Genomic DNA, 21,963 nt, shown 5'->3' with positions numbered 1-21,963 from the left:
AATCTATGACTTTCAGAGTCATCACAACTCAAACTATATGTTAGATTGAGTGCTCATCCAACTAGGGAATTGCGTTTTAGAGGAATAGTGTATGTTTTGTCTGGAAAAGTATGGCAAGGTGTATGGAAGTTTTCTTGGTTGCTCATGGGGGCCCAGACATATACCAAGCCGCTTTACGATGCTTTTTCCTCTCATTTATTTTACTTTACTTCATTTGATTCCATTAATTTCTTTTTTTTCATACGTACTAATGCTGAAAAAAATGCTATCCATCTGTGACAGGCTTACATATGTGTTATTTTGCAATTAAATAAAATCTTATCATCTTAATCTTAGTATTTTAATCTGATGATCTTTATATAAAATAGAGTTTCACAGAATGACAAGAAGTTACTCAAATAATCAATTTTTACATCCATGGTGAGTAGAGACACCCATTAGACTGCATTAAATGCTGGTGCTTTTCTTCTAACCACAGCTGTAAAAAATGGTTATTTGAGTTAATGTAGCATTCACATAATTGTATGATAGGATAAATGCGTGAATATATGGTCCGAATTGTCCAGAATGATTTGTGAATGTATATTGCACTTTTTTACTGCATTCTTTTGCTGTTTACATTGTTTATTAGCAGACTGAATGAAATCTGATCAATTTGTTTGATACTTTGCTCGGACATTTCTACACCTGCTTGGTTGGAAACACAGCCATATAAACATTATTCATATTAAAAACAACACCTACAATCCTGCTATTATACAATCGTTCCGCATGAGCAGTCATGTTCTTAAGCGCTTCAACAAATGACCTGAGACTGAACAGAAAGTCAATTGTTTGCGCAGATGTGCTGATCAAAAAAATATGAACATAATCCAAAGTCAAAATGAAAATATGACTAATGGCCTGTTGCGTGTCATATAAAATATACTTTAACATTTACAGCATATTCATTTGCAAACGTACATTCAAATACATACTGCCATTTTAATATAGTTGCTCAGACTGTAGTAGCACCATGTCTAACACAAATACCTAAGAAGATTTCGGTTAAAAGGAAATTCACACTTGATAATCACATCAAACCTTTATCGTCATGTCTTTTAAAAAAAAAAAAAAAAAAACATTTGAGTCAGTAAATAATATGAAATTTCATTTTTTTATCTAATTAATATTACATAGTCCAACATATGAAATAGATTCTGTTGCACCAAGGTTATGCAGAGGACTGTGTATGCTCCAGTATCAGAAACATTTCCTGTGGTTTTGATGTTATTTGTTTGTTTGTTTGTTTGTTTGTTTGTTTGTTTGTTTGTTTGTTAGTTAGACTGACAAGCCACAAGCCTGAGACTGTTGTGACTCTAACCCCTAGTAGTAAGAATTTTATGAAAGATTGAATGTCCACCTTGGACACATTTTTCATATACAGGCCCCAAATAATTTGACAAACCTAATAATAAGAGCATCCTTAAAGGTAAAGAAAACTGAGTGAAAAATATAACAAATTGAGTGAAAATTGAATGAAAGAAAATTGAGTGAAAATACATGATGTGCTTTAATTTACACTTCCCCTACAATGTCCAAATTAGACACTTGTCAAACAGTTTCTCTTTAGCCTGTTTGAAGAGAGCAGTGCTAAATGAAGTGTGTAAACTGCTCACAAGGACCTGAATGCTTTCCTTAATTCTTTTGTACAGATGTTACAGCTGTTAATGCGTTAACCCTCGTGCTCTGTTCGTTTCTTAGCAATAAGTATCACTGCCGCACACCATATGTTCTGTTTTCTTTGAGATACAATATCATATGAAATATATCTCCATGTTGATGAATACAGTTTACTGTAGGTTAAAGGGATGAATTAACAGACAATTACATTCTAGATATTATTATGCCCCCCTCCCCCCAAAATCCCCCCCCCCCCCCCTCATTTCCTGTATCTCAAATTTTTCCTGGCATACCAAAAACATTCATTTCAAAATATCTTTAACACAATTTGGTAACAGTATTTATGGGAGCAAAACACTATTTAAGTATGTATGCACACATGTGAGGGTTTGGAGGATATTGCATTATATTCATATGGTAAAATAAATGAAACAGGCCTGAATATGACCTCAAGGACAGTGTTGTGTTGAAAAATGGTAGTTTTCACTCAAAATGAACAGAACATAAGGGTTAAACAAGCATCTAATTAGTGTGGCCACGAAGTCAGCCATGATATTCGATAAAGGGTTGTTGGACATTGAGGCAATTATGGAAAGAGAACGTCCACAATCGAATGTGCCACATGGTGTGAAGCTGTGCAGGGAAGACATACACACAGCCAACAGCAAGTACAAAAATAAAACGCATACATGTATCCACAACACAAAACTCCACAAAGTCCCATATACATCAACTTTCTTCCACTTGTAACTTCCTCATCACTCCACACAACATCACCTAACAAATGTTTAATGAAGAAATGTGCTCTCTTTGAAGCCCAGCCGATCTCTGAAATATTGGTTATGTAGCATGATAGACAGATTTAAAGGAGGACCAGCCAGACGGAAAAGAAACAGAGCCTGGAGATTGTGGCTAAGGCGGAAGACTGATGTGTACAGACGAGGCAGAACGAGAGAACGATAGGAGAGGTAGGAGAGAAAAAGGTTGGTTGTAGGCTGGAGGTAAACTTCTCTACGCTTCCTTTGATGGTTAAGTGTCATCTCTGAGAAACAAGATAATGACAGTAGGTCATTCCAAAAGTCAGACGGAGACCTGGATATAGCTGCAGTCACAGTGGGCGGTGCCGGATCTCCGTCGACCTGTTCGTTTCTTAATATAAACCTCTCCCTCGTCATCATCATCACTGTCCTCTACCTCCTTTTCTTCTTCTTCCTCCTCCTCGTCTCTCTTCTCCTCTTCAGTTCGTCCACTCCACATATGCATATTTGCTATTTCCTTTGACGTATCCCTGTCCTTGTGTGGTTTAGAGGAGAGTAAATGTTCCATAAGAGGAGAAGAAGAAGAAGAAGAAGAAGAAGAAGAAGAAGAAGAGGAAGAAGAAGAAGTGGGAGGGGCTGAGGAAGAGGGGTGTGTCTTCGTTCTCAATCCCAAAGCCTCTTTTAGAAGATCTGTCCCTGCCTTCCTCAGCAACAAAGCAGGAGTGGCCAGAGTGGTAAGGTAGATAACTGAAGCTGATCCACTGGCAGAGGACACGAGGGCACAGTCTCTTCCTCCAGCCCCTCCTGTCAGGTCATGCGTGCAAAGCCGGTTATGGTTGCTAAGGTACGTATACGTGTGGTCCACGGAGCGGCTGAAGTGGGCCCAGTCCTCCAGGCTCAAAGTGAAGTTCAGGTCGAGATCGTAGGCGTGCTCATTGAGTGTGTATAAGGGATGGAATTGGCTTTTGTTCACCTGGTTCTTATCCTTCCCATCCTTCCCAAATCTGCCCTCTATTTTGGTAAAATCACACACACACACACACGCACGCACGCACGCACACACACACACACACACACACACACACACACACACACACACACACACACACACACACACACAAATATATATACAAATTCACATTTGCTGTTTGACATTAATCATAGAAACGTTGACAGTATAAAAGGGCAATGTGTAAATAATAGTGACATGCCTTAAATGTAATGGATTGATGTTTACAGTTTCAATATGGAGCAAATAAAGCAAAACTGCGATGAGAAAAAGAACCCAAACACATGAACAGAGGGAGGAATAAAGCCATATAATAAATGCTCCAGGCAGTCCCCTAAAGAACCAGAGAGGTGTAATAAGTGATTTGTTGAGTTGATGAGTTGAGGAATATAGGAGGTGTCTCTACTCTCTAATGGCCAAAAACAAAATTAAAAGTGGTCCAGGTAAAAAAAAAGAAAGAAAGAAATTCCATGCAGACAGACAAAGCATAGAAACCTTCTCTAAAACAAGCAGATAGGAAAGCATACAAAACTGAGGTCAAATAAGAGGAAAGAGAACAAAAAAGATGATTTAGACTGGGCGGTGGTTTAGTGGTCTCATATCCCAAAAGGAAGGTGTAGAAGCAGAACAGTCCAAACTCACAGCAATTTGGAGGCGGACTTCCTCATTTTGGGCCATTTGCGACGCTGAAATTGCCTAATGCCACAAGCAATGATAAAACAGTGTTACTCTGCCACCCAAATTCAAGCAGGTGACCAAGGAGAGCCAATCAGAAGGCTTGCAAGCTATAACATGTACATCTCAGCGGCCGGAGTAAACATGCAAGTATACAAGACAAAGAGAGAGAGAGGGAGGGAGGGAGAGAGAGAGAGAGAGAGAGAGAGAGAGAGAGAGAGAGAGAGAGAGAAAACAAGAGCAGTGTAATGCCCTCTATGAGATTGAAATAAAGGAGAAGACAATTTAATAAATGCCAAAAAAGTGGCAACTATTGATAAAGCTGAGAACGTTGTGTTCAAGAGTGGTATGATTCTTACATTTTAACAACAAATTATAATAAATAGTGCTGATCAAAAGCAACTGTCTTTATATCAGCAAATTCAATACAATTCAATTCAATTCAATTCAATTCAATTCAGTTTTGTATCATACATTATTCTTTCTCTAAATAATAATTAGTGGTAAAAGTAATTAGTAGTAATAATAAGTATAATAATAGTGTAATATAATATTTGTACAAAATAAAATAATATTTTTTATTCTTTTTATAATTGCATTTTTATTCATCATTTTATGTATGCTGTAAACATTTTAACCTGGTCAGGGTGTGGGTAATTCCGGATTAGAAGACGACTGATTAATCGGTTTTTGCCGATTATTCGGCACCGATAGTTGATTGCAATGGATAGCTAGGACTATCGGCTTTCAGCAAAAATCCGTGCCGATTTTTCCAGGTTACATCTGTGCTGAAGTGGCCAAGAAGGTCTGCTGACATTATACAGTCCGGGAGCGACCTCTAGAGGCGAATCACTGTCATTGAACACCGTTCACACAGACACTTGGCACTGTGAAGGAAACTAGACTTTCCAGAGTAAACTCACAGATTAGATGATTTACAAATCTTCTCCTTTATTTAACTATTGGCACATATAGCCTTTTTTTCCCTTTAAACTGTTAAGATGTGTTGTGTCCAAACACTTTGCATTCATCAATGCAAGCAAACGGTCGGCTAATAAATGCTGTTTATTGCTCGATCATGGCGTCATACTGATCTGTTAGTGTCATTCTATTCTACTGAAGTCATGAATTCATTTAGCAAAGATACCTGTATTCATCATAGCTGCTTCTCTCTTTGCCTCCTGAAGAAGAGACAATATCGTTAGTTAGAGAGAGTGAAGACAGATAAAGTTACAGTGACGTACACACTCCTTTGTGAAATCATGAGCTGACTGGCCTATTTACATGCTTACATGAGTTTTAAAAAAATAATTTGTTCACATCCATGCATGATATCCAGTTTCAGATCAACATAACATCAGTGTTTCCAAAACTGGTTTCTGTTATGTACATTTTTTTTTAAAGAAATAAAAAAAATTCACAAATCAACAGTATCAGGCTCATTGGTGCAAGATGCTGATAACAGACACCTGACTTCAGCAGCTCAGACTTAACATGAGAAGGTCTGTTTGCATGAAAACAGAGAACAGAAAGCAAGGCAGGGCCAGGGTCATGTGAGGATGAGGATGACGAAGACGTGGGAACATTATTTTGAGCACCATTCTGAGGTATGGAGGACGTGCGCAGCATGTAAACTGATAACACATTTTCCAAGAGAATACTCCAGCTTTGAAGGCGTGTGATCGGGTATTTACGTGAGTGTGACTGTGCATGCATTAACATGTGTGTGTGTGTGTGTGTGTGTGTGTGTGTGTGTGTGTGTGTGTGTGTGTGTGAACTCACCCAGGTCCATGTTGCGTATGCGAGGGTTACACTGTTTGTGTCCCTTGCAGCCTCGTAGCTCCATGAGCTGAACATGCATTTGGTTAAGAACGTGCCGATCCAGTGTGTTTACTGCGTTGATCAACTGGAAGCAAACGCAACACAGCACTGTGTAACTGGGATTGCATATACAGTACGCACAAATGTTTAACTTCCTGTTCACTGAAGAAAACATTTTCATGCAATGAGTTATGATTATGAACTAACACAGCTTCATTACATTTCAATGTTTCTTTATCCTCAGGTCACTGTTATAGATTAATAGGAAAGAAACAGGAATGTGTTCACTATAAGGTCAAAACTATGTGGACAACTGACCACATAGCACATACTATGTGTCACAGTCACAGATCTTTTGAAAATCCTATTCCAGACTTTACCACTCCTCTGGGAAGGCTTTTGAATAGATTTTAAGGCATGGCTGTATGGGATTTGTACTCATTCATACCAGACAACAAAACATTAGAGAAGCCTGGCATTGATGTTGTGTGTGCTCTGTTTTCCCACTGATCCTAAAAAAGGTGTTTGATAGGGTCAGACCAGTTCTTCCGTATCAAACATTGCACCATACACTACATACTACATAACCACCTATGGTAATTATACAACAGCGTAATTTGGTCATGTGATGCATTGAGAATGTGCTGTGCAAATATAGGTACTGCAGTCCAGCTACAGTATTTGCACTCCAAAAAAAAAGCATAGCATACTGAATGTTTTCATGACATAATCTAAATACACATTAAACGTCTGCCTAAGAAACATTGAGATAAAATAAACATACACTTTATAGAAACTGAATTAAGTTTATTTTTGTGCCAAAGAAAAAAAAAGATTTTGGCTTCAGACTACTCAGTTATACATACAGGAGAGAATTCACTTCTACTATTTTATTACACATCTTCTTGTGTTAAGTTACAGTTTTATTCTTTCACCTTCCTTTTCAAATCGTGCCAAAATTCTGACCTGGTATGGATCTGTGTTAATGTCAAAGTATTCCAGGAAGCCTGTAGCAAACTCGCAGAACAGGAAGTTATGCGTCTCATTGATGGTCCTCATGCACCAGTATGTGTTATTGTTGGCGCTGGTGCAGGCGCAGAAAGGTCCCACTGTAAGCACGAAAGCATGGCCATTAAGAGAGAGGCAAAAAGAGCTAATAATTAAAGATGTGTGTGTGTGTGTGTGTGTGTGTGTGTGTGAGAGTGTGTGTTTTGTATTTGGCATACAAGTCCAGAAGGGGGCAGTCTGCCAGTGTTGGTTATCATGTGTGAAGCAGGTAAGGCCTGGCATGCTGCACGTGTCATTGTTACGTAGACGCTTCAACATTTTCCTGAGCTTCTTTCTGCGCTTCTGCTCCATCATCACCCATGCCTTCTTATCCTTCTCCTGCACTTTCCTGCAGAGAGAGACAAGGTTGAATCCACTGAAGCATACTCAATCAATAGATATTGAATCAATAGATATGATAAATAATGCCTGTCCTGACAAATTGTTCTGATAAACACAAAGTGCCCATAGCGGCACATGGAGATCAGTGGTCTCCTCTTCACTGTCATATCTGATTTAGGACTTTAGATCAACATTTAAAGATTTTTAATGCTTAAAACCTTACAGCGTCAGCGTTCATTTTTTAATGTATTGTGTGAAAGACAGGGATTTGGTAAAAGGAAGGTTCAACATTGATATATTAAAACAGCTTTAAGTACAATTATATATTCACAATCGTTTGATACATAAAGTATTGCATATAAGTTTATATCATCCTAATCACTATCATTTTAATACAGTATGTTTCATTGTTTAAGACAAACATATACTGATACTCATATACTGAGTGTCTCCATGAAACGTGCACATATGTCATACACAAACACACACACACACACACACACACACACACACACACACACACACACACACACACACACACACACACACACACACATTTTTTTTTTACCTGAATGGGTGCACGGTGTCAGATTTATATTTTCTCAGCTTACTCTTATACTTGGACTTGTAGCTGAAACATATCAGAGAATTATTATTATTATTATTATTATTATTACTACCTCAATTTTTGAAACCCCAATTGCCATATTTAGATGTTAAATTATGATTGACAGCTGTCACTCTTACATGTATTTGCTGCAGTCACAGTCCCCAGGCCGCACCCTCTTCAGGTGGCCTCTGACCTCCCTCAGGTTCTTAATCTTAGTCTGTAAAGTCTCGATCTAGGTGGTGAGAATATTGTAAAGTTATGTATAATACATTATAAGGCTTGTAAAACATAAATGTGTATTTGTATGTTTTTACATACCTCGTGATCAATATGGAGTTTATGATCTTTCCATGCCTGTAAGGATTTGTACAGTCCTACGTCGCACTTTACTGTATCGTTGGCCAGAATGGCGCACCTGGGTTAAAAAACAACATACAAATAATAAGAAGGAATGAATGACATTTTGTAAAAGAGAATACGTTTTCAAATTCTGTAATTAAAAAACAGTCACAAGTTGTTGCACACTAATAACAATTGGGTTAATATGCAGCAAATACTAAACAAGTAAACGAATATCTGGTATGAATGACCACAAATATGACAAAAAATATTTTTAAAGCAAATAAATGCTGAACCTTACATCTTACCTGTGTGTGACTTTTATAGATGAAGGCAATGCCAGGCTGTTGCTGGTTTGTGTCTCAGGACCCATCCCGCTGAACATCTCCTCCTCCTGATGGCTGTGGCTCAGGTTCCTCCTGTTGACTGGTTGATATTCGTCATCCAGATCGACTGCATAGAGATCTCCATCTATCTCCACAGACAGCGAGCGAGCGTAGCGGTTTCTGGAGTAGCTTTTTACTGTCTTCATTTCTACCAGACACATAAGGGTAAATGTGTAATCTAGGTTAAGTAAGGATTAACTAGGATGTTAAGTCTAATGCTAATTTGCTTTGATGACTAGATTTGGGGTTGGATCTCAAAGGAATTTCAATATCCCAAGGATGTCATTGCAGGACTGTGAAACTCCACAGGGGAATTCCTCACCATTCAAGAAACTGATGAAGCATCTCTGTGAGTCATGAAACAACCAAACAAGACCAAACACTACACTTTATCCACTAGGAGGCAGAAGAGTATCACAGAGAAATGAAGTGGGCGCACACTACATACACCTCTACCCACATTTTTCTCTGTACAGCTCACATGACACTTCTTTCTTGTAAATCTGTCATTTTGTCTGCGTACTGCACAACCCATCACGCACAATAAACTGATAAACAGTGAGATCTTTCCCCTGATGTTCTTGCTGATAATAACACTGCAGTCTCAGGAAAAACACAAGATGGTTCTGTGTAGTCGGACAGGGAAGGGTGGGCATTGTGTTTGCTCAATTTGTTAAAAGTTAATTATGAAATTGGTCAAGGAACTGTAAAAATGCGCCTCATTAAATTTTATGAAAGGCTTCAAATTCATTTAAAACAATATATTCTGTTTTTAGTTTATTTAAAAAATTTAATCATTGCATGCTTTGATTTAAAAATGCACATTTTAATGAATGGAATATTTCCCTATGGTCTCTTTATTCGGTTTCCTCTTACATTAAAACATTATTTAAAATAATCAATATTGCCCCTCATGATAATTATTAAATAAAAAAAAATTCTTTATGAAATAAAAATTTGATTATGCATTCATTTTTGGTACAATATATCGAATTTAACATGCATATTTTGCAATGTTTTCTTTCTTTTTTGCCTTTTCTGGCAAACATCTATCTCCAGCAGGTGACGGGATGCCATTCCATCGCAGAACATCATGCACACAATATTTAATAGAATAATATATTAATAAAAAAGACTAAAATGAAATATTACTGTCTCATTTAAATGTTTACTAATATGCGGTGCAAAGTGCAACCATTTAATTAGTTTTGCCAGTGATGCTCAGCAAATATACCGACAAAAAAAAGTGTCCACAAGTATAAGAAAAGTATATTCTAAAAATACACTATTCACTATTACCACATATAAACTGCTACTGTATACACTATATGGACAAAAGTACAATTGTTATCAATCAGGCATACAATTGTATAGGATGACTTCCCCTTCTCTTTAAACTAAGAAAATTTTGTACGTCGCTCTGCGTAAGGGCGTCTGCTAAATGCTGCAAATGTAAATGTAAATGTAAGAGGCCCAAACATGTTCCAGCATGAGTTTCCTAAAAATAAACATGATGGTTGGGGGCACTCACACCCAGATTAAGAACTTAGAGTAGTCAGTACACCTCACAAAGAACCGAAGAAACCTGCAGAACACTTACATGCTTAAAACTGTCTACCAAATGGTACAAAAAGTCTATCTAGATGCTACAAAATCAGACAGCAAGTACTAAAGAAACTGTTATAGGGGTAAAGTGGAAGCTGATGCAATCAGTCATACTGAAAAAAAAAAAAAATAATCAGTCATCTCTTAAATGAAAGAAATCCCATCATTAATCTTTTTTTTGCAATTGATAATAAGTTCCTCACACAGGCTGAAAATAAGAAGCTAATTATGAAAATTAGATCATAAGGGGCTTTAATTTAGACCTGGGGGTGGGGGTTTATCACAGATCTCAAAAATATAATATAATATGCACTGAAGTCTATTAAGAAAATCAGATGCCCTCCCCTGTGAGATTCAGTTCTGAATTATGATATCTCCCTGACCTCATTTATCTGATCATGTCTTATTCAATTGCACCTAGGATATAAATTAACACTTGTAGACAAATATTCTCTGTCTCCAGTTCACTGGATCGCATCTTAAATAATGAGGAAGAGCATCTTCCTACAGGCCATTCAAGCTCTCAGCCAGGACAACATCTTGGATTTGTTTGCATAATACCCACACCTCCTAAAATCCCGTTCGCTCCACATTTATACATATTTATGTTGCCAATTTTAACTCCAACTACCTCAGCCTAATGTTAGCCTAATACTTCAGCATTGTATTCTAAATATATTTACACTATTAAAATAAATTAAATGTTAATTATATTTTTTTCTTTTCTACCTGTAAGTAAATGATACAAGTATATTTTTTTAATAGAAAGGATGGCTGTTCCATTATTTACATTAATGGCATTTGGCAGAAGCCCTTATCCAGAGCGACCTACAACTGAACAGTTGAGGTTTAAGGGCCTTGCTCAAGGGCCCAACAGTAGCAGTCCAATACCTTGACCCTGAGCTACCACCTCCTCTCCCCCATCAAATGAATCACCATCTTGCATGTGTTTAAAATGTAAAAAAATGTGTTTAAAATTTGGAAATAATGGACCACATTCTTTATTATAATTTTGTGTAAAAAGGGGTTTTATTTGCTAATTGTGATTTGGACAGACAGATGTGTTGCCATATCTGCTTGACCACCTCCTGTAGTTTAACTAAAAAAATCTAAATAAATGTATGTTGGGTGCTGATTTTCCCCCAAATTACTATAATCCTGATATACAATATACATGACTTGAATCACCATGGAATGTAAATGTGATCTGTATTCCAATATACATGTGTTTTGCATGTATGTTAATTTGCTTACTTTTTTTGGACATCAGGGTCTTTTTCTTCAGTGTGCTAAGCCTGTAGCTGCTGAAGTCGCAGTCACAGTCATCAGGGTCTGTATTGGCTTTAGCAATGGTGCTAAGAGCGCGTTGGTACTGGAACTGGGGCTTTGCGCTGGACACTGCTTTCCTCGCTGCAGAAAGACTGGCCATGCCTTTGCACTTATATAGCCTCAGCTTCCCCGTGGAGTCCTCCACACACTGCCACTTCTAGAGAGAGCATGAGATAGAAAGATAGAGAGAGATCGCAAGGTAGAGAGAGAGAGAGAGAGAGAGAGAGAGAGAGAGAGAGAGAGAGAGAGAAATGTGAGTGAGGTAGGGGTTTTTGAGAGACAGGACATTCAAGGAAAGCTGTGAGCACTTGGGACACACAAGTACTTAGCTTGCCTAAACAAGTAGGCCTTTCTCGCTCTCTCTGTCTCACACACATATACACAGCGTACTATTTTGAGCAAACCCGATGCGCACACCTCCATTTTTTTCCACGTACGTGCTGAAAGCTTTTTGTCACAAACGATCCATGTTTATGTCACACTTCAGACACCGCACAGGTGAAAAGTGGCACTCGTGTGTGCTGTGTTTGTACGCCCCCTGTGTTTGTGCATGTGTACGTGCGTTCAGGTCGATTAAGTGGTGAGAATTGCCTCGCTGATCTCTGCCTGCTCTCTTTCTCATCGGTAATTACCATGCCATGCCAAGTCCTTCTTGTTAAAAGCCTTGTTAATGAAGAGCTCGAGTTGCACTCTTTTTATCTTGCGTGCCGTTGCTGTGGCCTTGTCAGGTCATTAAGAGCGAGACGATGCTATAAAAGCTTGAGGATGATGCTCTGCACCAGCCAGCTGGAAACAAGAGGTGGACTAAAAATGGGGATTGTGATACAGTGTGCTGGTTTTGGGATGTTTCTTCTATGCCAAAATAGATTCAGTGGCACGATTAAAAGGTGCAGTCAGTCATACGGCTGTGCTATCTCAGTGGATACGGCATTGGACCTCTTTGAAGGTCATGATATCAATAGCCCAGGACTGTCAAACTGCTCCATCCTTGAGCAAGGCCCTTGACCTTGGAGGGTTATAAAAAGTGATATAATTGTAAGTCAGTCTGGATAATGGCATCTGCCTAATGCCATTAATGTAATGAAATTTAAGGTTCAACTTTACTGTTACTGTCAGACCAGGGTGTGGGTACAAAGACACTAAAATGCAGTTTAAAAAAAGATGAATTGCAAGGTTATGGTGCAATAGTGAACATGACACTGTACAGCTAAAAGAATGCAGTATGGTGTGTATATAAGTTGCAATTAGAACAAATCACTGAAATAAGAATTATGTCACGAAAAATAATCTACATAGAGTCGACTCAATGAATTATTGGCACCCTTTTTAAAGAAAAAAATGACACGTGAGTCAAGGACACATGCCGTAAGTGATAGGAATGCTGAATATTTTCTTTTCAATTATCTTTCATTCATTTATCATTAGATGATTGGAGTAAATCCAGTGCCTATGAAGCTCAGGGTTCAGGGTTTGATCCTTAGCTCAGGTTACTCTCTGTGTGAAGTTCTGTGTGTGATCTCTCTGTCTTTGTGTAGTTTTGTGTGTGGTCTCTGTGTCTGCGTGTATTGTTGTGTGATCTGAAAGGTATTCACAGCGCACACATTTCCACATTTTGTTATGTTATAGCCTTAATTTTAAAATGTATATAATTCAATATTTTTTCTCAAAATTCTACAACCATAACCCTATAATGACAATTTGAAAGAACTGTGTTTGTCCAGTTCATTTAAATATGTATATAAAAAAAGAATCACAGGTACATAGAGTAATTATTCACAGACTTTGCCATGACACTCAAAATTGAGCTCAGGTGCATCCTGTTTCAACTGATCATTCTTGAGATGTTTCTACAACTTGATTGGAGTTCACCTGTGGTAAATTCAGTTGATTGGACATAATTTGGAAAGGCACACACCTGTCTATAAAAGGTCCCACAGTTAGTTAACAGTGCATGTCAGTGCACAAACCAAATCAAATACAAGGAATTATCTGTAGACCTCTGAGACAGGATTGTATCAAGGCACAGATCTGGGAAAGGGTACAGAAAAATGTTTGCAACATTAAAGGTCCCAATAAGTACAGTGGCTTCCATCATCCATAAATAGTAAAAGGTTGGCACCACCAGGACTCTTCCTATAGCAGGCCACCCGGCAAAAATGAGTGATCAGGGGAGAAGGGCATCTCTGCAGCACTCCACCAATCAGGCATGTATGGTAGATTGGCCACAAGGAAGGCACCCATCAGTAAAAGGCACATGACAGCCCACCTGGAGTTTGCCAAAAGGCACCTGAGGGACTCTCAAACTATGAGAAACAAAGATTGAACTCTTTGGCTTGAATGCCAAGTATAATGTCTGGTGGAAACCAGGCACCTTTTATCACCTGGCCAATACTATTTTCCAGTGGCAGATACTGACAGACTAGTCAGGATCGAGAGAAAGATGAATGCAGCAATGAACAGAGACATCCTTGATGAAAACCTGCTCCAGACCTCAAACTGGGGTGACGGTTCATCTTCCAACAGGACAACAAACCTAATCACACAGCCAAGATAACAAAGGAGTGGCTACGGGATGACTTTGTGAATGTCTTTGAGTGGCCCAGTGAGAACCCAGACTTGAACCTGATTGAACACCTCTGGCGAGATCTGAAAATGGCTGTGCACCAACACTCCCCATCCAACTTAATGGAGGTTGAAAAGTTCTGCAAAGAAGAATGAGAGAAACTGCCCAAAAATAGGTGTGTCCAGCTTGTAGCATTGTACTCTAAAGACTTTAGGCTGTAATTGGTGCTTCAACAAAGTATTGACAAAGACTGTGAAAACTTATGTGCATGTGATTTTTTTTACATTTTTAATACATTTGCAAAAATTTCATTATGTCATTATGGGGTATTGTTTGTAGAATTTTGAGGAAAACAATTAATTTAATCCAATTTGGAATAAGGCTGTAACATAACAAAATGTGGAAAAAGTGAAGCGCTGTATCTAGAGATTTTGCCTCATGTCTAGTCCTCATCTGATAGATGCTATAACATAATTAAGTTAAATAAAATAACGCTTACTTAATCTTTCTTTTTCAAGATCTATAAACAAAAATTAGGTTGAGTTGTGTGTAGTGTATTTTTCACAGCAGCCTTCGCTCATTTTATTGGAAGGTGCCAATAAATCTGTTGAATGTAAATACAATATTCTACAGCTCTAATGACTGAGTTCTATCACTAGTAGGAATTTTATTTAGTGACAACAAACATTTCGATTTAAAATCTATTTCTGGTTCAATGTAAAAAACTATATTTCCAAATATCCAGATCTACTAACAGATATTTTACAGCTAAGTATTTAAGGACCTTGCTGAAGGGTAGCTTGGTGGTGCTTGCATTTGAACTTATGCCCTTTCAATACAAGACCAATATCTTAACCACTGAGCCCCCTTGGTGTTACAGGAATGTACAATACCATATATTTTTTTTTACTGTCCATGGGAACAGCACATAAACCAAACCAAAGCTAAACAAAAAATACCTATCAGTTACCTATCAGTAAGAGCATGTTTAATGCAGTTCACATGTTAATATTCATTCATGTTTAACACTAATTTGGCACATACATGCAGATGTCACACTTTGATCAAGAGTCGGAAACCAGAATACGATTAGGACGTTTATTAGCCTTGGGAAACAAACAGAAGCTAGATAGCAGCATGTACTGGAAACCAAGTATTTTCTGAAACACAGGTAATCCAGGAAAGATCGCCAGAATAAACCGTAGATCGGACGGTGAGTGCGTGCGGACGTGGGGCCTTATAAAGGGAGGGTGTAGACTGGAGACAGGTGCAGGTGATTAGTATGAAGGGGTGGTGCTGCCAGTGTACTAAGTGCCGAGGGGGGGCGTGGCCGGTGGTTCCCTGACAGCAGAGAATATGGTTAGAGAAGTTTCTTTCAATTATTTTTTTTTTTTAAGGGGACACTTCGGATGGAACACAAAAGACGCTCGCAATGTCGAACACGGCATCCCACTCACTCACAAGTCTAAGAAGGACATTTTGACAGGAAATGGGAAGATAAAAACCAGACAGGATGATTGGATAGCAGAATGAGAAAGCGAAAGTGAGTTACTGGGTGGGAGACGGAGCGCTGTGGAGGAGGAGAAAGCGGTCAACTCCCTCACAGAGAGAAAAGGAGAGCTGGATATGTCAGGTGTGTTTGATCTGACAGCTGAAAGCTCTCTACCACTGTGCCTTCATTAGCGACTATGTGTGTGTGTGCGTGTGTGTATGAGAAAAGTCTCACTGCATGACATCCTACAAATACCTCCTGTCTAACAGTTATGTGCAGATGTAGCTTTTACCTAAAGCAAATACTGTATATACACAAATCTATAGTGTACTTTGTCTATTCATCTTTTTCAGTTGTAGAGCAGCTTTGAGCAGCACTGAGTGTGTGTAGGACAGGGAACTTGCTCTATAAAAACAGGCATGCGATTATGCACTATTTCTAAATCTCTATTTAAACAGATGCAGACTTGTGATATTGAGTGTGTTAACTGCTCCGTACAATAAGGTTAGGTTTTCCTCATATCTAATCTATTCTACTGAACTATGAACTATTATATTTAGAATAGATAATAAGGTTTTTCACAAACTTCTGAAATCTATGCCAATTGATAGACACATACCAAACACTATAAACAATTATAATGGGCAGGTGGTATTTTAGTAATTTAGCCATTTATTCTGAAGTTCATGAGCTCCAATCCCAGCAACACCAAGCTGCAATTCCTGGGCCCCTGAGCAAGGCCCTTAACCTATAACAGCTTGTTTTGTTTAAATGAGATAAATGTAAGTCGCTCTGGAAAAGGGTGTCTGCCAAATGCTATAAATGTAAATTATGCTAGCTTTTACATATGTTTTTGTCAATAATACATTTGCAAATAATATATATTTTTTTATGAAATGAAACATGTAAAATAGTGCTCTCATACTTTTAGGATCCCACAGAACACAGTACAGAACAAAATGACTAGCTTTTTACTATTTGCCAATTACATTAATACATTTATTCGAATTTTTGTTCTAAAATTAATATGTATGTATATTTCTGTAGCATCTTATTGAATTATATTTAGTTTCAATCAGCAAAAGTTTAAACATCTTGAGTCACAGTAGCTGTGAAAACATCTACAGATACAAAATAACAAAGGCAAAAAATAAGCAGTCAAATGCAGACAAAAAAGCATGTGCACTATATACTTGTGAAACATTGCCACAAAAGTTAGAGCGGAACAATGGAACACAAAAACAACAAAAAGTCACACAAACAGGTCTTTACTTTTTTAAATGTGACTAAGTATTCAGGTATGAAGCTTGTGTGTGCAAACAAAAGGTCGTATATGAAGCTGATGAGTGTAAGTGGGTTGTCAGATATTAGGCTTGTGGGCATGAGCAAGAGGTCAGATATGAAGCTCATGGTCACAGGTGGGTGGTCAAGTTGTAAAGGTCACAGGACAAAGAAGGGACCACATTTAAAAAGGCGAGCATGAATTGCTATGCATTGTTCATTCATTCATCATTAGTAATCGCCCAGTTCCGAATTGCCCTGGTTTCTGTTAGGCTGCTGGATGTTTAATACTTCCGGAATTTGAAGAGATATTGTTTTTCATTGTGTTTCTATCCCTCATGTGTAGTGTGACAATACTTGCATCTTCATATTATACTGAAAGCTATAATAAGAAATAGTATGCGGTATACCGTATGGTGCATATTAGCATAGATTAATGTTAGAAGTAGATCTGGAAATGGAGCTGCATGTTTAGATTCCAGAAAATTCATTGACTATTTCACTTTAGTTAGTTATGAAAGGTGGGAAGCTGCTTGTGTTCTATGGTGGTTGTTCTGTCAGAATACATTCATTAGATAACACAATTTTAAATTATTTTGTATAATATATTAATATGACGTGTGGTCCAGTTACCAGCATGACACTAGTAGTAGTAATAATGGCTACTTAGAGCCCAAACTTCTTTACTTTAACTTGAGTAAAAAAGTATAGTCAATACTTCAACTTTTACCAGAGTCTTTTAAAACATGAGTATCTGTACTTCTACTTGAGAAAAGGATGTGTGTACTTTTGCCATCTCTGGACATTATTAAGTGCATTACAGCATTTGGGCAATATAGCCTGGGTTAAGTTTAGTGCTCATATAAAGATAGAAATGGCCAGATGTGGTATAAGGGAGGGACATAAAAGAGTTGCTGTGAGGGGCCACAGTAAAGAATAATGAAAAAAAAGCCACCAATCAAACCTAAAATCTGATTATTATTCATCTAGAGTAAGAATATTAGATAAAATATACTGTATAAATGAACTTAAACCATATCCATGATATTTTTAAGCAATACAGCTTTTTTAATTTGCTGTCCTTGTCTCCAAGGACCCCCTTGCATAACTCTTGTAAGGGGCCCTCAGAAATCTTTTACCTGTCTGCATGTGAAGTCAGGCATGTTTGAATGTGAATATGTGAGTCTGTACCTGTCCAATCTGTTCACATGGTGTCTGGTACTCAGCACGCTGACACAGGTCTTTGACTCGCTGGTACTTGGGAAGGTAGTTCTCTTCTTGTGCTACTTCCTTCCCATCATGCACTGCTTTATGAAGTAGTTTACTGCCAAAGAGAGAGGAACAAAAAAATTTCCCTATTTAGGCCACTCAAAACCAACTACCAAGAAGAATTGGACTGATTCTGATCGTATCTGGTACAGATTTAATTAGACAACTTTAAATAGGTCCCAGTAAGAGTTGATTAGCTGACAGCAGCTAAAATCTCTTGCTGGAGAGAAAGTTTTGCTCAGACAGTCACTTTATTGTGCACAATAGTAGTCTTATTTTATCTTCATTGCTCTTCTGTAATAAAGAGCAAATTGTAGGTCATGAATAATTGGGGCCGTGTCCCAATCTGCGTTCTATCCTCGTAAATTATATTTCACTACACCACTGGTATCATTACTATTTAGGGATAGAGTTACATTATTCATTTTGGGACAAAATCTTTTTTGGGACAAAATCTTTTCATCATGTACTGTACATTTACAAAAATGTTTTAAAGTATATATATTTATATTCTTTTTCTAATAATCTGTAAAATTTGTCATTTTGACCAAAACAGATATATAGTTATTTCATAAACAAGTCCAAACATATCCACATTTATTGCCAACTCACCCTCTCTCCACCAGGAAGGAGTCCCTCCACACTTTCCCCTTCTTGTTAACCTGAAACCTGAGAATAGTAAAGAGGCCAGAAAATCGATTAGCCCTCAAAGGAAACTGATCACTGCCACGTATGACTTAATTTTATCTACTGTGCATGACTGGACCTGCGAAACAATGACTACAGGTATGGCCTTAGATTGAAAAAAGAGTGCGTGTGAGAGGGGAAAAAAGAGAAAAAACACCTCAGGGTCAAATGAGCTCAAGAATTGAAACGGCATTTCAAAATGATGAAAAACAAGAATGATGGAATCAAGGAGCATAAGAGAATTAAACAGTATCCTGGGCTGCTTTTGACCTTCGAAGCAGTTATGAGGTATCGATCATTTCTGAGCTGCTCTGATCTTTGCAGCAGAGACAGATGAATAAATTGCTAGGGGGAGGAGAAAGAGAGTCAGCTGAAAGTGTTCAATTCTTATTATGCTCACTTTATCTCTCTGTCTTCTGGCCTTAAACTGGGATTCATTCTGTTTCATGTGAGATGGGATTACATGTCGTTACAAGCTAGTCTGCAGATCTATATTAGGGATTCTGTCTGTATAACTTATTCTCTTTATTTGTTAACTGGTAAATAAAAGCCCACAAGCATATTTAAGTGTAATTCTTTTTTTAATTTTTTTTATTTTTAATAATAGTTGGGTGCATCTCAAAATACTTTAATGAAAAAATTATACTTAAAACTATTAAACTATAGTGAGAAGTCGTAAAATGCAGAACTCAAACTTGATCTCAATAAAGTTTGTACAGTTGAGGCAAAATGTGTCCCTACACCTACAGGCTAAATAGATTTAATCTCAGTTTTACACAACTTCACAGATTTTGTTTTACCATTCATTTCATTTGGCAAGTTATCCGCTATTTTATATATATACAGTACAGACCAAAAGTTTGGACACACCTTCTCATTCAAAGAGTTTTCTTAATTTTCATGACTATGAAAATTGTAGAGTCACACTGAAGGCATCAAAACTATGAATTAACACATGTGGAATTATATACATAACAAAAAATTGTGAAACAACTGAAAATATGTCATATTGTAGGTTCTTCAAAGTAGCCACCTTTTGCTTAGATTACTGCTTTGCACACTCTTGGCATTCTCTTGATGCTTACTTTGAAGAACCTACAATATGACTTATTTTCAGTTCACTTTTTTGTTATGTATATAATTCCACATGTGTTAATTCATAGTTTTGATGCCTTCAGTGTGAATCTACAATTTTCATAGTCATGAAAATAAAGAAAACTCTTTGAATGAGAAGGTGTGTCCAAACTTTTGGTCTATACTATATATATATATATATATATAATATCTGCTTTATTCAAATTGGAGGTCATTTTTCTTTTTTATATTTGAGAAAGATTTGTATTACTCATTTATATCAAGATTTTAGCAGCTCTAAACAGTTCATTAAACAAAGTTGACTTGTGTCTTAAAATAATTTGGAAAATTCCAGAAATGAACATCAGGTAAGGTAAAATTCCAACTTAGCCAAGACCTCTTTATTCTCTATTCCGTATTTAACCTTTTTATAAGACATTTATTCTTAGAAGAAATGTCAAACAATTTTGGGTAGTAAATATCTGTACAAACAACTGGATGGAAATATGTGTACAAATCAATTCAATGCACAAATGAACTGCATCCCAGGAAAACAATATAGGAACTGGTGAAGGTACCAAATCAAGGTACCTTTATTGCTGTACAATAAAGAACTTGCATACGACCAGCATAAACAAGCCAGAGTAAAGCTGGTGATCATCCGGTGTGTTCTCTGGTAAAACGAAACAAAAAATGGAGCTGTTTGTCCATCATTTTTTGGGCGATAATTAGCTGAACTCAAGACTGATGTGCTTTATAGATGGCACCCTACACAAAACTCAAAATGTTACAAAGTAGTTTAAAGACAACAAATCTGTGACATTGTTTTGAAAAGATCTATTATCTATTATATCTATTATCTATTATACTAGATTGATATTAGTTTGCATTTTACAGAGCCTTCAAAATAATATAAGATTCAATTTAAATAATTTGTACTTTGAAGCATCATACAATCCTATCGCTCCCTGATTATTTATTATTTTGTTTATTTAGTCTGATTGAATGACAGGCCATCGCCTGTCAAAACTGCTTATGAACACTGAATTCTAAAATAAGCATGTACTGTACCTGTTAACATGTCTGTCAGTGTCGAGCAGTTTAAGGATGGACTTGCCATCCATGTCTGCCGGAATATCAAGCCCCGCGATGTCCATAATAGTGGGGGCCAGATCGATGTTCAGCACAATGTGAGGGTTGCTGGGGGAAGTCATAGAAAGTTACAAAAAGGATTAAGTTTTGAACTCACAACATGAAAGTAAATAATACTGAAATCTATTTTCTGTTATTTTTTATATTACTAATAAAAACGAACTACTGAATGAGATTTAGGATAGAAAATGCATTCAGAAATGGAATGTATGATGTAAATATCACAAATTAAGTAATTATTCTATGTACAAAATCCTGCCCTTATGTCAGCTGGGGAATACATTCTAACCTTCAAAACATCGCCACCTGTTTTAAACACACCACCATTCACCTCCTTCTTTCTTTTATTTGTAAAGCTTGTGATACTCAAGTCTGAGGTCATAAAGATACTCGTAAAGATTCTCTCTGTGTCCTACAGGTCTTATGGGTTGCACATTTCTCCACTCAGAGCCGCTAGCAGCCTAGCACTGCAAATACTGCTGCTTTTAAACATTAAATAGAAACAGAGAGAGATCTGCCCTGCATTATTTATCTACACCCACGAAAAAAGAGAAGACAGACTTTTATATAATCTTTTATTGACAGACCACCTGGTCCACACTGATTGACTTCTAAAGTACGACTTCTTGGGTTTGTGAAAACAAACAGACACATACAGATACACACACTTACATGGTTCCTCCCTCCACACTGGGGCCTCGTATATAAAAAGGAACTCGTATGTCAAACTCATAAGGCATGGATTTGCCCTTGACCAGTCCAAACTGCCCAATGTGGTAGCCATGATCAGAGGTGTAGATAATATATGTGTTGTCCAACTCGCCAGTTTCCACAAGCATATTATAAATCTGCAGGAAATAAA

At 37.4% G+C, this 21,963-nt stretch overlaps 1 protein-coding gene across 7 annotated transcripts in view; it reads right to left on the bottom strand.

Moving 5' to 3' along the window:
• Positions 1 to 1,272: 1,272 nt before the first annotated feature.
• Positions 1,273 to 21,963, bottom strand: part of sulf2b (sulfatase 2b) — a 125,949-nt gene continuing 105,258 nt past the window's right edge. For 2 of the 7 annotated variants that reach the window (XM_083570112.1, XM_083570111.1), the window contains 16 exons: positions 21,774 to 21,949; positions 21,021 to 21,149; positions 18,801 to 18,857; positions 18,111 to 18,243; positions 11,509 to 11,740; positions 8,572 to 8,797; positions 8,243 to 8,339; positions 8,062 to 8,156; positions 7,883 to 7,945; positions 7,152 to 7,321; positions 6,892 to 7,034; positions 5,887 to 6,010; positions 5,252 to 5,285; positions 4,072 to 4,125; positions 2,120 to 3,431; positions 1,273 to 1,893 (listed from right to left, as the gene is read on the bottom strand). In XM_083570112.1, coding sequence (XP_083426238.1) covers positions 3,401 to 3,431; positions 4,072 to 4,125; positions 5,252 to 5,285; positions 5,887 to 6,010; positions 6,892 to 7,034; positions 7,152 to 7,321; positions 7,883 to 7,945; positions 8,062 to 8,156; positions 8,243 to 8,339; positions 8,572 to 8,797; positions 11,509 to 11,740; positions 18,111 to 18,243; positions 18,801 to 18,857; positions 21,021 to 21,149; positions 21,774 to 21,949 — 1,764 coding nt within the window. In that variant the 3' untranslated portion in view covers positions 1,273 to 1,893; positions 2,120 to 3,400. Of the gene's footprint in view, positions 1,894 to 2,119; positions 3,432 to 3,631; positions 3,687 to 4,071; positions 4,126 to 5,251; positions 5,286 to 5,886; positions 6,011 to 6,891; positions 7,035 to 7,151; positions 7,322 to 7,882; positions 7,946 to 8,061; positions 8,157 to 8,242; positions 8,340 to 8,571; positions 8,798 to 11,508; positions 11,741 to 18,110; positions 18,244 to 18,800; positions 18,858 to 21,020; positions 21,150 to 21,773; positions 21,950 to 21,963 lie in introns of all 7 variants that reach the window. The other 5 variants (XM_083570114.1, XM_083570113.1, XM_083570110.1 and 2 more) reach the window with 3 other exon arrangements.

The sequence above is a fragment of the Silurus aristotelis genome (assembly GCF_946808225.1).
Source record: "Silurus aristotelis genome assembly, chromosome: 19".
NCBI classification, from domain to species: Eukaryota; Metazoa; Chordata; class Actinopteri; order Siluriformes; family Siluridae; genus Silurus; species Silurus aristotelis.
Note: the sequence above shows the minus strand (reverse complement) of the source record. Positions and strands in the feature narration are given on the sequence as shown.